Genomic DNA, 20,815 nt, shown 5'->3' on the forward strand with positions numbered 1-20,815 from the left:
CCCTCTCTCCACCCCCACCTCAGTACCCAGGAAATAGGCAGTCTCTAACTTCAGTGAAAGTAAGGTTGGCTGTCTTCTGTATTCACTGACTTAAGTTGGGCGTGTAGCTTCTGATTCTGTAATCAGTATAGGGAAAGATTTTCATTTCACTGTGATCCTCAATACATATAGCCTTTAGATTTCACAAACGACAAATTATGATGCTTTAAATAATTTTCTCTTTGTGGTACTCTAACAGGGTTTGACTTATGGTAGTCAAAGATTATTATTATATTTTATACATATTTTTCTTTTTAAAAGTAGTATGTTTGACTATATTCTTGGGTGTACTGCCTAAAATACAACCTTCAGCAAGTTAACAGCTTGGCGGCTTTTCAGATCCAAATTCATCAACAAATTTAGATTTCTTGAAATCCCTTGATATATTTTCATGGAATATATAACAGTTCTAAACTTTGGCATTGTAAATATATTCTAAATATTGATGGAATATGTTCATTTTGTTTGTTTGTTTCTTTCTTTCTTTCTTAGAAAACAAAAGGATCCTAAATAGTTAATGGTAGCAAGTGAAGTATTTTAAAGTTGTTATAGGTATTCTTTTTCTAATGTGGAAAAACTTTTTGACTACATTGCTATAATACTGACTTAAGGACATGTGGATTTCCTTATCTTGTCTTTTCAGTCTGAATGGTTTTTATCAAATTGATAGTTTTATTAATTTTAGTTTTCTCATTGAATATGTACTAAATCTTATAATTTTTCTTCCTTTTCCCTGTTTTTCCCTTTTTTCTTGCCTTACTATTCCTCCATTTTTATCTCTTTACATCAGACAAGGCTTGCACGTTCAAAATGACAAAATTAGGATTATTTCATATTTCTCTGATGTTGACTATGAAGAGCAAGAAGGTATATATGAGGAGATAGAGGGGAAAATGTCACAAGAGGCTCTAGAAAACAGTAACATAAACTTAAAGGACGCAGAGGTAAAAGAAGTGAGAACTCTTTCAAAAACTGATAAATATTACAGCCAACAAATACAACCAAAGTATAAGAATTGGAAAAAGATACCATCTCAAAGCCAAGAGACAGAATTCTCTACTGCCTTTAATTATGACCTTAAGTTTGAAACATCTACTTTCTCTAGATATCCTCAGAAATATGATACAATAGATAGGAGAAGGAAAAAGACACCCTTATATAGTCATTTTGAAGACAGTGAAAAAAGCCAATATGATGATAAATCAGGAACTAAGACTAACTTGAAAAGTACATATCCTAACACTGAAAATTGTGACCTTTGCCACATTGAGAAGAAGGAACAAAATTACCCAGTTTTACGTCCCTACAAAAATGGATTTGTGGTTAAGAGTGGCATGTGGACCACTAACTTGGAAAGTCATGATTATGATCTTCCTGGTTGTTTTAAGAACTGCGAAAAGTCATCTGGCTTAAACCAGCATGTCACTAATTTCACTCCATTAGATATTCTTGAAGATTCTGCCAGCAGTACTTCTGATGAACTTCTGGGTTCCCCCGTTTCTGATAAGCAGGAAGATTTACTGTCACCAACATGTCATCCATCCAATGTCCATCATATTGGAGGTTTTCCAGAAGAATATTATGGAGCAAATCCTGCATTCGCATCACAAAGGATGAATTGTGCTACAGACACACTTGGAAATCTGTCTGGGTGCCCCATGGAAGAGATGACCCCTTCCTCTATTGAGGAACCCAAGGAGGACTATATTGATACAATGGGTGAGCTTCAGTGTTTGGTAGAAACAGTGTCAGAATATTTAGCAGAGAAGGAAGAGGAGATTAATAGATTTGGCTCCCTTTCAAAAACTAAGAAAGCACTTAAACACAATATTACTGTTAATAATGCAGAACAGAAAATGCCAGGGGATCAAATACCATCTTTAAACATTGTCAGGAATGACAAGGACAAAGCCATCTCTTTCCCTGAGCTGAATGGAGTAAAATGTGCTGTTGGTTCTTTATTCAGTTCACTCACAGAAAAGGTGGGTTCAAGCACAAAGCATCTAACAACCTCTGTGGAAAAGCTGGTTTATTTAGTTCCAGAGAAAACAGAAACTCTTAATCAAACAGAGGAGATTAATTCGCCATCTAGTCCCAGAGCCAAGTCAGTATCAGAGAAGGATCTTTCCATACAATCTCCATCTCCATTGTCTTCTCAAACAGTTGACAATAAGGACGTTGGCAAACATGACAAAACCTCTGAAAATGAGCACATGGACAGTAAAACTGGAAGTTTAAACTTTCAGGATCCAACAGAAACTATTGGAAGGGACTCTGCGTCACAGAGTCAGAGTTCAGTTATAAAGTCTGTTTGCAGCATGCTAAATCCATTAAAAATCTTCTTGGAAAAGGATGAAACCAAAAAAGATGATGACCAGAGCAAGCCAACAAGAAAGGAAAACTTTGTTGCGTGTGGTTTGGAGTCAAATCAAAGGGAAGATACCCTTGGCAATGACAGTAGCATTGTCACTTTAGATAGGAGTGATAGAGAAACTCCTCACTACCAAATGCCCCTAAGTGAGGATTTGTTGTCTTCCCAAGCAGCCATTGAACATTCTAACTTAGCTCATTCTGCAAGTAAGAAAGATGATGTTGTGAGTCCGTTGGAAAGAGAACCCTGTACAGATCTGTCTCTGTTACCAGATCAACCAAAAATATGTGCCAAAGATACTTTAAGACATCATTGTGTAGCTGGCAGCAGAACTGCAAATAAAGAGCCATCTTCAAAGCCATTAGAGGGGGACAAAATTACTGATGACGATGATTTCCTTGAGCCACTCAGAAAATCCTTTAGCCAGTTTTTGCTCACTTCTCCTGAGACCTATTCAAAGGAGACTTTGTCAGACTCTATGAAAATTCACCAGTTGGAGGAAGATGGATGGGAAAGGGGCCCTAAGAAAGGTGGGCATTCCTTTTCCTTTAGTGGAAAATTAGATATTCCATTTTTCAAAGTTCTTAGTCATTCTGAAAAGCAGCAGGATGTAAGAGAGAAAGGAAGCATGTTCCCTTTGTTTAAATTTTCTTTCACTGACAGCCATAAAACTGTCAATGACCAGAGTTTTCATGGCTCAGCAGTAACCACTGATGAAGAGATCCAAAGAAACTGCCATGCAAATGCCAAACTTAGTTCAATAAAATCTAGTTCAGTTCCAAATATTCATAGTAATCTAGGGAAATTTGGTGATATAAAGACATCTAATAAGAGTGACCAACTAAATACTCCTGAAGATGTCACACTTAATAAAATAAAGTCTGATTTGGCTCCAAATATTAATAATGATCTTGGGAAATTTGGGAGTATAGAGGAATTACACTCAAGTGACCACATAGCAATAGAAAACTGTGAAAGAGATACCTTAAACATTCCTGGAGTTGTGTCCAAAGAGCATATACCTTCAGATTCTTTAGGAGAAAGTAAGAATTTTACACAAGTGACATCCTCAACAGTACCAGACTCTTCGTTAGCATTTACTTCTACCATTTTGAAACCCACCTTGGTTGATGAAATGAGTGATGACAAACTTGCAGATAAAGCTTCCAAGAAAAGAACCCAAGGAGGCCTCCTTTCTGGCCTGTTTAACAGGTTTTCTTCTCTTGAAAACTTGTCTAGTCAACAAGAATTAAATGTGAAGAAAGATGACTCTCCTCACAGAAATAATACACTGAGCTTATTCTCTGGAATATTTAATTTGATATCAAATAACAGTATGACTGATTGTAAACCAGATGAAGCAAAGTCCATGTCTTTAGGTGACCTAAAGGGTTTGAATGGAAAAAAGCATTTATCCTTGGATGAGATCCCTGTTACTTCATGTGTGACTTTTGAGAACCAGAGGAACCATGAAAAACAGGAAACTTCTGGCTTCATAAAAAGCTGCTTATCTTTACCTAAAGAAAACATACCATTATCTGATGCTTGGGTTGATAACCATTATTGCCCTCCTACATGGAAAAACCAGCAATGTGAAAAGAATTTCCCCTCTTCTGAGAACAGTGTACTTCACTGCACTCCAACTGCTCAGCAGGACCTATTAGAGAAATCTTTGGCTAAGAGGCAGACACCACACCACGCTCTTGAGGCAAAACTACATGAAAATTCTAACAAGTTAAATTCACCTATGCTGAATACTAACATTCTTAGTCAGTCAAACCACTATCAGACTTTTGAAGAGATGAACAATCCTTTCTCTTATGAATGGGATTCTGATATAAAAGATTTCTCTAAAAATTCCAGAAAACTTCAGCCAGTTTATTATATGTTGAATCAAAATACATTTCCATCAGCCGACGTTTTCTTGTGGCCTGACTCAGAAAATCCAGCAATAAATTTTTGCCAAAAAGATCAAAATGCAAATATCTTGGAGTGGAGAACAAATCTAAACAGTGTCATTTGGTGTGACTTACCACATGAATCATTCAACCAGTTAGCATTTAATGAAGATTACTTATTGAGAGGTGATATGTGGGCAGCTAACTCATTATATGGAAATTCTTGTTATCTTCCAATTAATGAGACTAAGAATTCACTAGAAGAATTGCCCATTGACTTAAGTTGTTCTTCAGGTTATGAGAAGAGTACATGCCCCGTAGTTGATCTAGACTCATTAAGAATGGATGAAAACTTTGTTTATTCAAGTGTTGGTTATGAATACCAGGAATGGTTGTCATGTCTTGAAAATGGAGTGTGGTGGCCATCGGAGGATGGAGATTATGGATATTTTATGTTCCACGATGGTCAATATATCTATTCTTTACTTACTGACTCAACTGGGCAGTATGCATATTTATTTATACCTGATTGTTCTTATGAAGAGTATTTGAATTGTGACTTACAGACAAATGATCTATCAAGTATTACATTAGATGATAACACTATTCCTGCTTACAGTTTTAAAGTACTTGACAGGGAAGACGAATTACTGTGGTATGTTGAAGAGGAACCAATTGATGACCCTCTTGATTTATCTGTAGCTTTGCCAAGAAGTGAGGGACCAATGTATCTAAATTTAGGAATGTTTTCACAAGTACTTGAAAAGTCAAGTTATGGCCAAAGGGATCAACCATTAGATTTTTCAGGCTATACTCCTCAAAAGTCAAAAGGAGATTTTGTATCTTTTAAAGAGAGGCTGGGTGGTTCTGAAGACTTTGAGTGTACATTGGATCTCAGAAATCAGCCCCAAACGATTGGTAATCATGTCTTAAATAAATATCAAATTATAAAGGGAGATAAGAATCAGACTCTAGTGAAGGATTCATCAGTTAACCTTTCCAGTTTCCAGTGGATCCAGTCTTCTTCTGAAGAAGCTGCCTCTTTGGTTCATCCTGAAAATAAGACTAACATCCCACAGCGAACAGAAGAGATGTCATCATTGAACAAAGTGACTTCGTCATTTTCTGCTTTGGGTGCTTCAACTGGAAGTACTTTGAATTTTGATAAGAATGAATCCTTAGAGTCTTCAGCCATGCAGAAAATAGATCAGCAGTCAAACTTAGCAGAGATCACAAATGATGGTCTTCAGTCATTAATCTTGAGTAAGCAACTAGAGAGTAACTCCCAAAATGAGGAAGAAAGTCTTCTCAAGAAGGATTCAGAGAGACAAATGGTATCCAGTGTTCAGCGACCAGAATTAACTAAAAATATGAAGAAAGAATTCCCTTTAAATAAAAGCATTCATGTGAAAAAACAAAGTTTGTTAAAATCTGTTTTCCAGGTAAACCAAACAACTTCTCAGGCTCAATCAGATATAGAAGATGACAAGATGATTACAGCTGATTCTGTTTCAATTCCTCTTGTATCACAGTTTAGTAGGGATGAATGCAAGAATTGTGAGCCTCCTCAGGACCAGTCTTCCAAAGAGTCTGAGAGAACATTATTTAAAAGTGCACTGAAACTCTTTGGTCAGGGAGAAGACTCTTCAGTAAGTGCAGTAGCAAACGAGAAACAGGCATCTGGATTTTTGAACTTCTTTAAAACCCAGGTGAATAAAGAAGGATCACCAAATTTAGAAAAGAATGGTGATAAAAATAGAAAGATATCATCTCAGGAAAAGAATGAATCTCCTGGTGTTTCAAATGTTTTTGATTCCCTTGGGGATTTCTTTAAAACCAATGTATCTCCTAAACAGACAACTGAAAATATGTCTGTTTCTTCAATGACTAATAAGGATGAGGTCAAGTCAAGTCCTAATCCTGCACATCTAACTAAACAGGATGTTGGAAACTTTCCTGCTGCACCAGTTTCTTCTAAAGGGAAGGTTCGAGTTAGAAATCTGAACAAGCAGACTACTATTGATGACAGTGAGCTAAAGGAACCATCAATCAGGGAGATCCAGGGTGATCATTTGACTGACGAAGAGGCACCCTCCAGAGACCACCAACTCCACCAGTCACCAAATTCATCTTTCTCAACAGGATGTCTCAAAGAATCCTCCAGAGATTCTTCAGTAGAGACTAGTGGTGTGTCTACAGTGACAGAAGTTCCAAGAAGTGATAAAATATCATCAGATATTCTGAGCAGAAGAAATTCAAATGAACAAGATCATTTTTCTGACAAAGACCAGAGTTTTTCAACTGCCACAACATCTCCATCCCAACCAGAATTACCAACCAGAAAGAGTATATTTTCTTTCCTGACTGGATCCGAAAAATCTGAGAACAGAGCCTCTACTTCTCTACCAAGAACCACATCTCAAGGAGAAGGGCTATTCACACTTCCTTCCTTTTTTTCCACTGCTAACTCAGGCAGCAAGAAGAATGCCTCTCGTAATAGCTCTTTCAGTTTCTTCAACTTGTTCTTTTTGGATGAAAAGCAGCAGACTCCTGGGGAAAAACACAGCCTTTCAGCTGATGCTCCAGTGACTTCCCAGCCCTGTAAGAAGCCAAGTGTTTTTGTAGGCATGAGTGATACAATGACTAGAGAAGGTTCTAATGACAATAGAGGTAGCATAGTCCAGGAGGTAGTTCATGAACAGCAAATGGCTCCTTGTGTTTCCATTAGCAACACCACTAAGGTTACCTCCCTTGCAGATGAGCTCAATGTAGAAAATGACTATCCAGGAAAACTAGGTTCCAGTAATGGACCAGGGACATCTTTAAAAGATTTCCAGGTAAGTCAGTCACAAAAAAACATTGTTCCTCATTCGCAACAATTTCAGGCACAGTCTGAAACACTGCTCATTGGTCCAGAGACCCTTGAGGTATCTCCCCATGAAGAAGAGGCTTTCATACAGGAAACCTTTCTGAGTGACTCACTAGCCAGCTCTTTTTCACATGATAGCCATTTGGTTGAAAAGGTTAACCATTTTGACACATGTACTACCTACCACCAAAGTGAAAGATTTACTAATGACCCACTGAACTTGCCATTAGAAAAGGCCCCTGATGAGGTCTTAACACAGATCCTGGAGCCAGCTTCTTCCTCTGTGGAGCCAGGATTTACAGGGCACCTCCAGAGTCAAGATGCAGATAAAGTGGAAGACAAATCAATGTTGGACTCTTCAGTAGAAATGCTTTCAGGGTTTGTGACCAAAGTGAAATCTTTCTCTGGGTCCTTAATTGAACCTCCTAAAACTTTCTCTGGACTTTTCTCTTCTCCTAAACCTCCAAAGAAAAACTCCTTTTTCTCTTTTTCTTCTGGTACCTCATCTCAGCCTCTCAAAGGTGAGTTATTTGGACTTTTTAAAAGTCCCAAACCAGAGACATACAAACAAGAATCATCTATTCCAGCTACTGCATTGCTTCAAAATGGTGGTTCCAGAGATACTGAAGAATCAGTACCTCCCGAAAATTTGTGGAAAGAAGCTACCTTTGGAGCACTCAATTCAAAAGCTATAGTCAGTGACTGTAGAATGACCGTGGTTAGTGCAACGTCAGACTCGGAGACCTTGATGGCTCATCCTAACCTAACAACTGAAATGGAAAACAATAATATTCCTGACAATATTCCAGAACCCCAACGTTCTGAAACAATTGAGGCTGCATCTTCTGTCTCAGGGGACGATACTGGGCAAGGAGTATTGTCTCTGAGTGATGAAGGAGACATGGGGATATTGCAGGGTACAGACACAGAGGCATCATTGGAAGCAGAGCATATCTCATTGCCAACACAGTTGCATCCAGGACCTACCTGGATTGCCAAAGAGCTTCCTCCTCCGATTCACCTACCTCTTCCTCTTGAGCCAGAGCCAGATATGCAGTCTGCCTCCACAAACCAAGACTTCTTAGAGCTACAGGCAACCAATTCACTAGAAACCAATACTACAGTGTTTAGTGAGGCGAGTGTTGGTCGGAGTGCCTCACTGGAAACCCAAGGGTACCTTTCTCACCGTCCGTTGGAGGAACCTGTGCTTTGTGCCAAAGAAAACTATGGGATACTTGATGCCCAGAAAGGTCCACCCGCAGTCCCCAAGGAAACGGAGCAGCCAAGTCCTCATTTTGAAATCCCAAACATGATCAATTGGCCAAAACTCCATTTCCCATCCTCTGCTACTGACTATCAGAAACCACTGAGCTCTTTCTTTTCCTCGCCTTCCTCCTCTGGCAATAGAGCAGCAGAGACTGGTTTAATGTCCAGTTTTAAGAAGTTGTCAACTCTATTTGAGGGAGGTAATGAGGGGAAAGGGAGTAGTGCAGTGGCAAGTGATTCAAAACTAAGGTTTGGAAGGAAGCTGGATCTTTCATTCCCATGGCTGAAAGAGAACAAATGGGACCCTGAACAAATGCCTGCAGAATCCTCCTCTCCAGTTTTGGTTATCAGCAGTGATCAGGACCTTAAATTCAGTGAGGCTGACAAAACTTTGGAGTCTTCTCAAATGTCTGGGGCCAGTGCTGAACCAGCTAAGGTTTTGACTCAGCCCTCTGGGACCTCTGGGCAGCTGGAGACCAGGCCAAGTATATGTGCTCATGAGCTTTCAGGGCCTGGAGAAGTGGAAAACCAGCAGGAAATCCCAGCATCTGGAGAACACGGGGGTACCAAAGATAACCTCTCTGACCCCACCTGTCCTTCAGAGAGTCATGAGGAAGAACACTGCACTGTCTCTGAGCTACTTCACCAGCCAGAAACACATGAAGAGGAGGCAGCGCCTGCTGGCATTGACTCTGTTTCGAATGTACAGCAGCCAGTTGCTCTACATGACATCAAGGAACCAAAGACCAGCAAAAGGCCTGTTCTCAACTAAAGCATCATAAATGATTTTAAAGAATTGACCATTTATGATGCAATGACTTAGTGGTAGCTTAATCATAGCCTGCTTTTTATCCTTCCTGTGTCTTTCCCAGCACCTGAGCTTCATGTTAATTAGGGGTTAAGTAAGAAGAAATAATAGGTGGATATTGTCATCTTCTCTTCTCTCTGCCAAATGTAATTCATTTATTGGAACAAGGAGCTTCCTGCTTAAAGGGAAGGCTAGGTCGTGAGATTTACTCACTCTGGTTTGCTCTGCCTTGAATAATGCAGAATGGAGAAGGGAGGGCAAGAAGAGGCAGCAAGTCATTGAGTGGCATATATTAATTACAACCACATGATAGGCTAGAATGCTTCCTTGGGCCTTTGGCACTTATATCTGTAATAGCCAGGAGAGACCTACTTTGCTTTGCTTTTCCAAGTCTTCTAAGATGCTTTCTCCAGTGGCAATGAGGGTATTAAGTAAAATACAAAATGCAAAGGATGGCTTGGAATAACCTATACTATATATATTCCATATGGATTTGCACAGCGTCTTCCAGTCTCTGCATTTTACTACCCATGAGACTGGTGTCTGATAAGTGCTTTCAGTACAGTCTCACTGGAGCTCAGGGCTATCGTTTGCTGTAGTTATTCAGTCTGGAGCATTGTGCAGGGTCCACCTGCAAAGGGTACTATTATTTCCCCTAAGAAGAAGCACCATACAGGGCATTTTAGGAATGCTGCCTTGAACGCTGGCCCAAACCAGTCCAAAGAGGCTGGTCAAGTACTTTGGAGATCATGTGAGTACGTGCGCACACATGTTCATGTGTATATGTGTGCTGGGAACTACTCAGAACAGTGGCTTGGTACCTGTCCTGCTGCCATGGGATGAAGAATCAGAAATCAGCCTGGAAATACCAGATAATTGGGAGGAATCATAGGGAAAATATCACTGGAAAACAATAATGATTTATCTTCATTTGGCCAAGAGTAAACATAAGCCCTTTAGTTAAAGCTTGACTCTTTGACAAGGAAATTCCTTGTCCTTTTGCACGGAGGCTTTCCAGCAGAATACCAGAAGTAAAACGAAGGGCCTCTGACTTGGGATGGAACTATCCAAATGGGCTAGGACAGATCTTGTATTGATAGATCATCCCCAAGTCCCTCCATTTTGAATAGGACTGAATCCCCCAAATTCAGTGTATGGCTTAAGGGAGTAACTTTGAATAGTATTCTTTCTGGTCACGATTCACTGCCACTTTCTCTGCTATAGCTGCTACCTCTTATACCAGGGCAACAAATTTCCTTTCTGGGTATGGGAATTCAGGTGGTTGAGAGAGGGGTGGGCTGACCTCTCTTCAGGTACAGAAATGCATTAATATGGTCCTGACTCAGATCTTGGAGTTGGACTGTGTCCATTTTGTCCAAAACTGAGCCATGTCCTGAGAGCAACTCAGCTATAGATGGGCAGGTTCATCTTTGGGACACTCCCTATGCTGCCAGGGATACCATTGTAACATTCATGTTGATGAGACCATTCCCCTGAGGAATTTCTTGGTCCTAACCTCCATTTCCCAGTGGCTTCCATTACTTTATACAGATGGCTGAGAGATAATTGAAGGAACATGTTCACTCTCCTTTGCTCATTCTGAGGAACAGACATTTACATTTACAATTGGAGAGGAAGAAAAGGGGATCTCAATTTAATAGGTAGTAGAAAAAGGGAGTAGATTTCATCCATCCATTTTATTCTGTGGAAATTAGAAAACTTTAATCACAGCCACTGGACAAGTTTTTTAAGAAGTCCGAGTAGAGAATTTTAGGCATAAACAGACTATTTTAATAATTCTTAAACCTACTTACAAAATAGCACGTTAAGATAAAGAATTCTTCAGAGTCAATTGCAGGGTTGAGGTTAAGTGCTATTGGAGAACCCAGCATGTTGTGTTATTTTTCCTGTTGTGATTTTGCTGAACAGAGATTAGTTCTTCTAGATTGTGAACTTTGGTCCTCTCTTCCCAGGAACCTCCTGTTTGTGATCCTTGCCACTGATAGAATCATTATTTCCTGGATTTATCCATTACTTTGTTCTGGTCCTTAGTTTGTATGTATTTACTGATGTGTCTTCCTCTCATTCTCACAGCCCCACCAGCAGTAGTAGGTATGGCTCCTCCTGTAATGTGAGTCAAGGAAGCTCTCAGCTGAGTGAACTAGACCAGTGTCATGAACAAGATGATGACCGTCGGGAGAGGGACTTGATTCATTCCTGCCACAGCTCTGGCAGCTTCTCCAGAGACAGCCATGTAGGTTTTGGAGAACAAGAGAAAGCCTTGGAGGTGGCACGTGAAGAGGAGAAGGGAGGAGCATGTGAACCCAAGGAGACGAAAGAAGATGCTACAACCCCTCCACCCCCAGATCTGGTGCTACACAAAGACCACATCGTAGGCCCCCAGGAGAGGTAGGTGATGGTTACCTTGAGGAGCTCACAAGGTTTCCTCAGTACCTGCCCTATGGTATTGTTGAACAGAATGCAGTTGCTTTTTGTTTGTTTCCCTGCAGCTGGGTGTGGTTGTGATCAGGATACTGAGGCTTATCTCTGCACTGCTTCCTTTGCTTTTTGGTGTAATTTCCAACGTATTTTGAGGATCTCTGAAGAACATTTTAACTGCAGTGTACCAGGCCTTCTAGTGTCTGCAGTTCTTGGCTTACTAGTTGACCCCACATATGACAGCCTTTGAGTCTGAAACTGACCTGAGCCTTGCAGGTCATTTCATTCAGAGGAGCTGCTTTGAATGAAATAGGCTTCCCACCCGATTAATGTTTAAATTTCTTCTGTGAACATTGTTTTTTTCTTTTGTTTTGTTTTTTCCCTGGCTGACAAAACTGGGAAAGAGTTAAAGAATTGGTCTAGAAGCCAGATCTAACCCACCCTTCTGTCTCCCTGGGGCCTAGCAGTATGTCTGGCAGTTGGTACCCATAAGGAGAAAAATTTAAAACTTGTCCTTTTAACAGTCACATAATGAGGCTTAGTACAGAGTTTGAGTATTGTTCTTATTGCGCTTAATTGGTCAGTGAGTTGCTGATAGGTTGGGGCAGAGCAGGGTTTCTCATTCTTAGCACTGTTGACATTTTTAGCCAGATAATGCTTTGTTATGGGGAGCTATTGTATGCATTGTAGTATTTTAGTAGCATCCTTAGCCTCTGCACACTAGATGCCTGGAGCAACTCTCAGTGTGACAACCAAAAAATGTCTCCAGATATTGCCAGATTTCTCCTGAGGGGCAAAACTGTCCCTAGTTGAAAACCACTGGGGTAGAGTGATAAGGGCTAGGTGTGACTTAAATTCTCAAATTTCAAGGTCATGGGAAGATCAGAGCAGTGAATGCTGATTATGTGGTAAAAGTTAGAGAATGGTTGATGCCTCTACTCCACCACTTGAAGGCAGAAACTTATTTTCTGTTTGTTTTCCTGATTTTTAATCATCTCTGGTGGCTCATCTAGTAGACAAGACATCAGGGAGACTGAGTTCTGGACCAGCTTTTTTATTGGATTGACGACCCACCCACGGAAAGATAGCTCTTTGTCGACCTTGGACTTTAAAGATACTATTGTCTGGGTAGAGTTTTTGGTCGAGCAGCAGAAGGTGCCTGGCCTTCTCTAATGGCTCTGTCCTCCCAGATCCTAGCTGTGCAAGTGACGTCCAGGCCAGTTTCAGAAGTGCCCACAAATGTTTTAAAACAATGGAACCAGTTAGGTGGCATCAGAGCCTAGCATATATTTTAAGTGTCTAGATGGTGGGTCCTTTTTTACTGCCTTGTCAGTAGACCCCAGTGAGAGAGAGGAGAAGCATCATCACCAAGAATTAACCACTATTCCACAGTTAAGATGATGATTTGTTCTAATACAGGTTAGTGTTTCTGTCTCACAGCTACTTTGTTATATTTATTGTTCCTTTCGCTGAGGGTGGTCCTGAGGCAGCTCAAGGAACAAGATCATAGCAGGACGAGGGCTCTGCCTTTTTTCTTAGCACTTTGATGTAGTCTAGGAATGGGAAAGCCTTCCAAAATACTTAATGGAGCAGGAACGGTTTGCAGGAACAAAATTCTGCCCTAAGGGTGCTATGTAGAACCCTCAAGGGAGACTGGTGGTCTTGAGAGGTAGGGGGAGAGGGTCACTCCACACCTCTCTGCATGGTTTCTATGTTAGTCATTGACTTAGGGCCCTTGCCATTGCTGCTGGTATCCTGATCCCTGACTGTCCCAATGAGCTGCCTCATCAGGTGAGTGGAAAAGTGGGAAGAAAGAGAGGGAACAGATGAAAAGCTAAAAGGACTTGTCATTTTAGGAATTTTTTTCACGTTGGATATTCAGGACTATGCTGTTTTAGTGGCTTGAATCACTAGATAAGTATAGGCATGAATACAACAAACCTTTTAATTTTAGGTATTTGGCAGTTTTGCCTTGAGCACTGTCATCTTGTGGCCTGGGCTTATTTTTAAGGAACATTCTTTTCTCTGTTACAAGTTTTCCCGAGGAGAGTGCATCTTCGCCATTTACCCAAGCCAGAGCGCACTGGATCCGAGCAGTTACCAAGGTTCGACTCCAGCTGCAGGAGGTAGGAAATCTGTTGTTCTGGTTCTAGATGGGACAGTTTTTCCTTTGAAATTGGGAGACATATGGTGCTGAAGAAGCAGTCAGTGATTAGTCATCTTACAGTGTGCCTCTGGGAATGCATGGCAAGTAAGCTAGAGCCTTAAGAGATGGGCAGGTAGCCACTGGCTTCCCTTTATGCTGATTAATGGAAATCAAGTAGACCTAGTGGGTTAAGAGCCTGAAAGTAAAATTAAATGCTATTTTCAGTACCATTATCACCTGTGAGGCCATTTTATTTTGAGTTTAGTATAGAAGACTATTTCAAGGCCTCTTAGGATTAGTTGTTGTTTCCCTTGGCCAGCCAGTTCAAGTACCACTGGCTGACCTTTACAGGGCCAGAAATTTAGTGTTCAGAAGTTTCTACGGGCTCCCCTAATTTAAGGCCCCAAACATCAACACATTAATATCTAAAACAGTGTAAAAAAGTAAAAATAGAAATATTTTTCATTTGCAGCGTTGCAAGTTTGAAGTGTCCTTATCTGTGTGTCAGTAGTCACTTTTCAGGCAGAAAAGAGGTTTTTATTTTATTTATTTATTTATTTATTTATTTTAACATCTTTATTGGAGTATAATTGCTTTACAATGTTGTGTTAGTGAAAGGAGATTTTTAAATGATGACAGGTGGCTGTTGGTAGTATAATACCTGGCAGATACTAAAAATGCAAGCATGCTCACATGTGTAAACACACTTAAAAAGTAACTTATTTTGAAATAATTTCAAACTTAGAAAAAAGTTGCCAAAATAGTAAAGAACTCCTATATCCTCCTCACCAGATGCCTCCGCTGTTGACATTTTACAACATTTTTGCTTCATCGCCCTCCATCCATTATGATTAATCTTTTTTCTGAACCATTTGAGAGAAGGTTGGAGGCATGATGTTCTCCTGTTTGTATTTTCCAAAAACAAGGCTACTCTCCAGTATAACCACAATATAACTATCCAAATCAAGAAATCAACAATGACAATACTGTCATCAAGTCCCCATGCAAATTTTGCCAACTGTCTCAACAATGTCTCTTTTCTGGTCCAGGATACAATCCGGGCTGACATGTTGCATTTAGCAGTCATGTCTCTTAATCTCCCTTAATCTGGAGCAGTTCCTCAGTCTTTCGCATCTTCAACAGATAGTACAGGCCTTTCATTCGGTAACATATTCTTCATTTTGGGTCCATCCAATGTTTCCTCATGTCTAGACTCAGGCCATACTTTCTTGGCAGGGATTACACAAAAATGATGTTGGACTCATTTTAGTGAACTGCATCAGAAAGTACATGCTGTCAAACTGTCCTACCCCCTGTAATGTTAACTTTAATCACCTAGTTAAGGGACTTCCCTGGCAGTCCAGTGGTTAAGACTCCATGCTCCCAATGCAGGGGGCACTGATTTGATCCCTGGTCGGGGAACTAAGATCCCGCATGCCACACGGCATAGCCAAAAAAAAAAATCACCTAGTTATGTTTGTATCAGCCAGGTTTCTCCACTGTTCTGACACCATTTTTCCTTTTGTAATTGGTAAGTGTTTTGTGGCACAATACTCTGAGACCATGCCAGTATCTTGTTCCTCATCAAATCTCCATGTACAGGCTAAGTATCCATGTATGACTCCTGTCTGAATCTACCACCACTAATGGTGGTTGCCAAATGGTAACTTTCTATTTCCATTATCCTTTCTACATTCTTTAGTTGGCATACTACTATAAGGAAGAGATTTCCCATCAATTTTTTATTTCTAATTTTTCAGAGTAAGGGTCATAATTCTTATAATAAAGGAAAGTAAAATAACTTCCATGTAGAAGAAAAGTTCTGAATGAGAAAAACAAGAATATATTGGAGCAGTTTTTTATGACTTTTTAAGAGGCAGTTCAGAGTCTCTCAAAAAGAATAGCTAAAAACAGTTGCCAAAGCTTGGAATCATTTAGAGAAAAGCATGGTTTATTTAAGAGTAACCAAAAACCATTGCAACTTAATTGAATACCAGAACAACAGTAAATATATTCTTAACACAGGTCATGTAACTGGAAGTTGATTAGATGTGCCCAAGAGGAGGAAGATAAGCCAGAGTTTAAAGAAGGATCTGATAGCACTTTAAGATAGAGGCAGAAGCATACCATTTATACTTAAGATGAGATTTGCTGACAGATTGATTGAGGTTGTGAGACAGTAAGAAGTTAAGTATGGCACCAAGAATTTTTTTTTTTCTGAGTAATTGGAAGTTCCACCTATCTGCCCTAAGATAATTTTTGTTAGTTTCTTATTATTATAGAATTTCCTTATGCAGGTGTAAGTAAATATGAATGTATTTTCTAATCCCCCCCCCCCTTTTTTTAGAAACAAAAAGATGGTATACTATACACACTGGGAACATCTTGCTTTTTCACTTGGAGATTCTTCCATATTAGCTCTAAGAGAATTTTTTTCTTTTTAAACAGGTGCATAATATTTCACTGTATGAATGTACTGCAAGTATTTAACTAGTCTTCTGTTGATGTTCATTTGGTTGTTTCTGGTCATTTGCTGTAATAAAGCATGTTGCAAATGATTACCTTTTACATATGTCATTTTGCTTGCGTGCAAGTATATCTGAGGGGATATGCATTTGTAATTTTAGTAAATACTGCTCGCCATTTATCAGTGGCTTAAAACAACAAAGGTTTATTTTGCTCATGATGCTTATCATCCTGTATGTTGAGGAGTTCTGCTTCAAGTTATCTTCTCTGCAACCCAGGCTAAGGGATCAGCCAGCTTCTAGAACATTGCCAATACTGGTGGTAGAGGGAAAGAAAAAATAACAAATGAAAGAGAACATAGGAGATTGCATTCTGGCTCTTAAAACTTCTGCCCCAAAGACACAGTATGTCACTTTTGCTCACATTTCCCTGGCTAAAGCAAATTATATAACCATGTCTAACTTCAAGCAAGTGGTACAGTATACCTTGAAATAGATAGGGAAGGATATTTGTGAAAAGCGTTAATGACTATCCTAAAGGGTATCTGCCTTCCACCAACATATACTCTTTTTTCTTTTAAACATCTTTATTGGAGTATAATTGCTTTACAATGTTGTGTTAGTTTCTGCTGTATAACAAGGTGAATCAGTTAGCATTCAAAGTGAATATGTTAGCATTCGGTATTTGTTTTTCTCTCTCTGACTTATTTCACTCTGTATGACAGACTCTAGATCCATCCAACTCACTACAAATAACTCAATTTCATTTCTTTTTATGGCTGAGTAATATTCCATTATATATATGTGCCACATCTTATGTATCCATTCATCTGTTGATGGACACTTAGGTTGCTTCCGTGTCCTGGCTATTGTAAATAGAGCTGCAATGAACATTGGGGTTCATGACTCTTTTTGAACTATGGTTTTCTCAGGGTATATGCCCAGTAGTGGGATTGCTGGGTCGTATGGTAGTTCTATTTTTAGTTTTTTTTCTTTTTTTCTTGGACTTTTTATTATTTATTTTTATTTATTTTTTGGCTGCACTGGGTCTTTGTTGCTGCGCTGAGCACAGTCTTTCTCTAGTTGAGGCAAGTGGGGGTTACTCTTCGTTGTGGTGCACAGGCTTCTCATTGCGGTGGCTTCTCTTGTTGCGGAGCATGGGCTCTAGGTGTGTGGGCTTCAGTAGTTGTGACTCGTGGGCTCAGTAGTTGTGGCTTGCGGGCTCTAGAGCGCAGGCTCAGTAGTTGTGGCGCACGGGATTAGTTGCTCTGCGGCATGTGGGATCTTCCCAGACCAGGGCTTGAACCCCTGTCCCTTGCACTGGCAGGTGGATTCTTAACCACTGTGCCACCAGGGAAGTCCTATTTTTAGTTTTTTAAGGAACCTCCATACTGTTCTCCATAGTGGCTGTATCAATTTACATTCCCACCAACAGTGAAAGAGGGTTCCCTTTTCTCCACACCCTCTCCAGCATTTATGGTTTGTAGATTTTTTGATGATGGCCATTCTGACTGGTGTGAGGTGATACCTCATTGTAGTTTTGATTTACATTTCTCTAATAATTAGTGATGTTGAGCATCCTTTCATGTGTTTGTTGGCAATCTGTATATCTTCTTTGGAGAAATGTCTGTTTAGGTCTTCTGCCCATTTTTGGATCGGGTTGTTTGTTTTTTTGATATTGAGCTGCATGAGCTGCGTGTATATTTTGGAGATTAATCCTTTGTCAGTTGCTTCATTTGCAAATATTTTCTCCCATCCTGAGGGCTGTCTTTTTGTCTTGTTTATGGTTTCCTTTCCTGTGCAAAAGCTTTTAAGTTTCATTAGGTCCCATTTGTTTATTTTTGTTTTTATTTCCATTTCTCTAGGAGGTGGGTCAAAAAGGATCTTGCTGTGATTTATGTCATAGAGTGTTCTGCCTCTGTTTTCCTCTAAGAGTTTTATAGTGTCTGGCCTTACATTTAGGTCTTTAATCCATTTTGAGTTTATTTTTGTGTATGGTGTTAGGGAGTGTTCTAATTTCATTCTTTTACACGTAGCTGTCCAGTTTTCCAAGCACCACTTATTGAAGAGGCTGTCTTTTCTCCGCTGTATACTCTTGCCTCCTTTATCAAAGATAAGGTGACCATATGTGTGTGGGTTTATCTCTGGGCTTTCTATCCTGTTCCATTGATCTATATTTCTGTTTTTGTGCCAGTACCATCACCAATGTATACTCTTACTAGTAATGTCATGAGGGTACTTTTTTCTTCCCGGACGCACCAGTAGAGTGACTTGTTAAGCTTTTGGATTTTTGCTTGTCTTCTAGGCAATGGTGTCTCAGTAGAGTTTAAATTTGCATATCTTATTATTGGTAAAGTTAAGCATGTTTCATATAAATAAAGGCTATTACTTTTCTGTGAACAGTCTATTTATATTCTTTGCCCATTTTTCTATTGAGCTTTTGATTCCTAGGAGCTTTTTACTGTTTTAGGGAAATTAATTCTTGCCTGTGGTGTGAGCTACTAATATTTTTTTCTCAGTGTACCATTATAATAAAGTTTTTTGACCTTAATAAGCCACATTTTCCTAATGCAGAAAATGGGGAGAAAATAGTACCTTTCTCTTAGGATTGTAAATTATCTAGTAGAACTATGATTTAAAAAGAGGAAAGTAAAAAAAAAAAAAAAAAAATATATATATATATATATATATATATGTATGTATATATATACTTCAATTACTGCACAGTGTCTTCATGATATAATAAAACCTTTTGATCTAGCTCAGTGTGACTCACAATGTGGTCCATGGACAAGCCCAGTCCAGTAACTGTTTGGTTCTAGTCTGATGAAATAAGTGCTGAAGTTGAAAGGGAGCATTTAGAGGCAATTTGGATTGCCATGACATCAAGCACATGATCACTGGCCTTGTCTCACTGAATGGGGTATAGACCAAAAATATCAGTCCATGACATATTAGGAATAAAAAACCAGATCCTTCGCAAAAAGAATTTGAAAGGCACTGATACAGACCCTATATGCCTTTCCAGTTTTACTTCTTTCTGCTACTCTGTTTAGTCAACACTTCCAACATGTAAAATTTTTTGTTCAAAGCACTCGCTGTTTCCATGCATGGAATATACTCTTTTTCCTTCTCCACATAGCTAACTTTTCATTCACATCTTTTAAATCCAGTCAGGTGTCAGTTTTTTGGGTAAAGCTTCCAGACTCTGTGCATACAGTAGTCCCTCGCTGTATCCATGGTTTCGCTTTGTGCAGTTTCAGTTACCTGTAGTCAACCCCAGTGCAAAAATATTAAATGGAAAGTTCCAGAAATAAACAATTCTTTTTTTAAAAAAATATTTATTTTTAGGCTGCACTGGGTCTTAGTTGCAGCACACGGGATCTTAGTTGTGGCATTCGGACTTCTTAGTTGCAGCATGCGTGATCCAGTTCCCCGATCAGGGATCGAACCCAGGCCCCCTGCATTGGGAGCATGGAGTCTTACCCCACTGGACCACCAGGGAAGTCCCCAGAAATAAACAGTTTTTAAGTTTTAAGTTGAATGCAGTTCTGAGTAGTGTGATAAAATCTTGTGCTGTCCTACTCCATGTCACCCTGGATGTGAATCATCCCTTTGTCTAGCCCATTAAACACTTATTAGCCATCTCAGTTCTCAGATCGACTGTCACGAGATGGCAGTGCTTATGATCAAGTAACCCTTATTTTACTTAATAATGGCCCCAGGGCTTCCCTGGTGGCGCAGTGGATAAGAATCTGCCTGCCAATGCAGGGGACACAGGTTCGATCCCTGGCCCGGGAAGATCCCACATGCCACGGAGCAACTAAGCCCGTGCGCCACAACTACTGAGCCTGCACTCTAGAGCCTGTGAGCCACAACTACTGAAGCCCACGTGCCTAGAGCCCGTGCTCCGCAACAAGAGAAGCCACTGCAATGAGAAGCCCGTGCACCGCAACGAAGAGTAGCCCCTGCTCGCTGCAAGTAGAGAAAGCCCGCGTGCAGCAACGAAGACCCAATACAGTCAAAAATAAATTAAAAAAAAAAAAAAAAAATAATAATGGCCCCAAAGTGCAAGAGTGATGATGCTGGCAATTCATTTTGGTTTTTTTACCTTTCCTCTTTTTTTTTTTTTTAATTAATTTTTTCACTGGAGTATAGTTGACTTACAATGTTGTGTTAGTTTCTGCTGTACAGCAAAGTGAATCAGCCATACGTACACATATATGCACGCTCTTTTAGACTCCATTCCCATATAGGTCATTACAGAGCACCGAATAGAGTTCCCTGTGCTATACAGTAGGTTCTTACTAGTTATCTTTTATGTATAGTGTGTGTATATGTCTGGCAATTCATATATACGAAAGAGAAGCTGTAAAGTGCTTCCTTTAAGTGAAATGGTGAAAGTTATTGATTTAATAAGGAAAGAAAAAAATCACATGCTGAAGTTGCTAAGATCTATAGTAAGGATGAATCTTCTATCCATGAAATTGCAAAAAAGGAAAAAGAAATTCATG

The 20,815-nt window shown here is 39.7% G+C and overlaps 1 protein-coding gene across 1 annotated transcript in view; it reads left to right on the plus strand.

Annotated features, from left to right (window-relative positions):
- The window catches only part of LOC118896386, a gene marked incomplete at its 5' end in the record, with an annotated part of 75,978 nt that extends 66,568 nt beyond the window's left edge, over positions 1-9,410 (plus strand). The window contains 1 exon segment of the mRNA XM_036854160.1: positions 1,145-9,410. Coding sequence (XP_036710055.1) covers positions 1,145-9,215 — 8,071 coding nt within the window.
- Between the last annotated feature and the right edge of the window lie 11,405 nt (positions 9,411-20,815).

Source organism: Balaenoptera musculus, chromosome 6 (assembly GCF_009873245.2).
Source record: "Balaenoptera musculus isolate JJ_BM4_2016_0621 chromosome 6, mBalMus1.pri.v3, whole genome shotgun sequence".
In the NCBI taxonomy this organism is placed as follows: domain Eukaryota; kingdom Metazoa; phylum Chordata; class Mammalia; order Artiodactyla; family Balaenopteridae; genus Balaenoptera; species Balaenoptera musculus.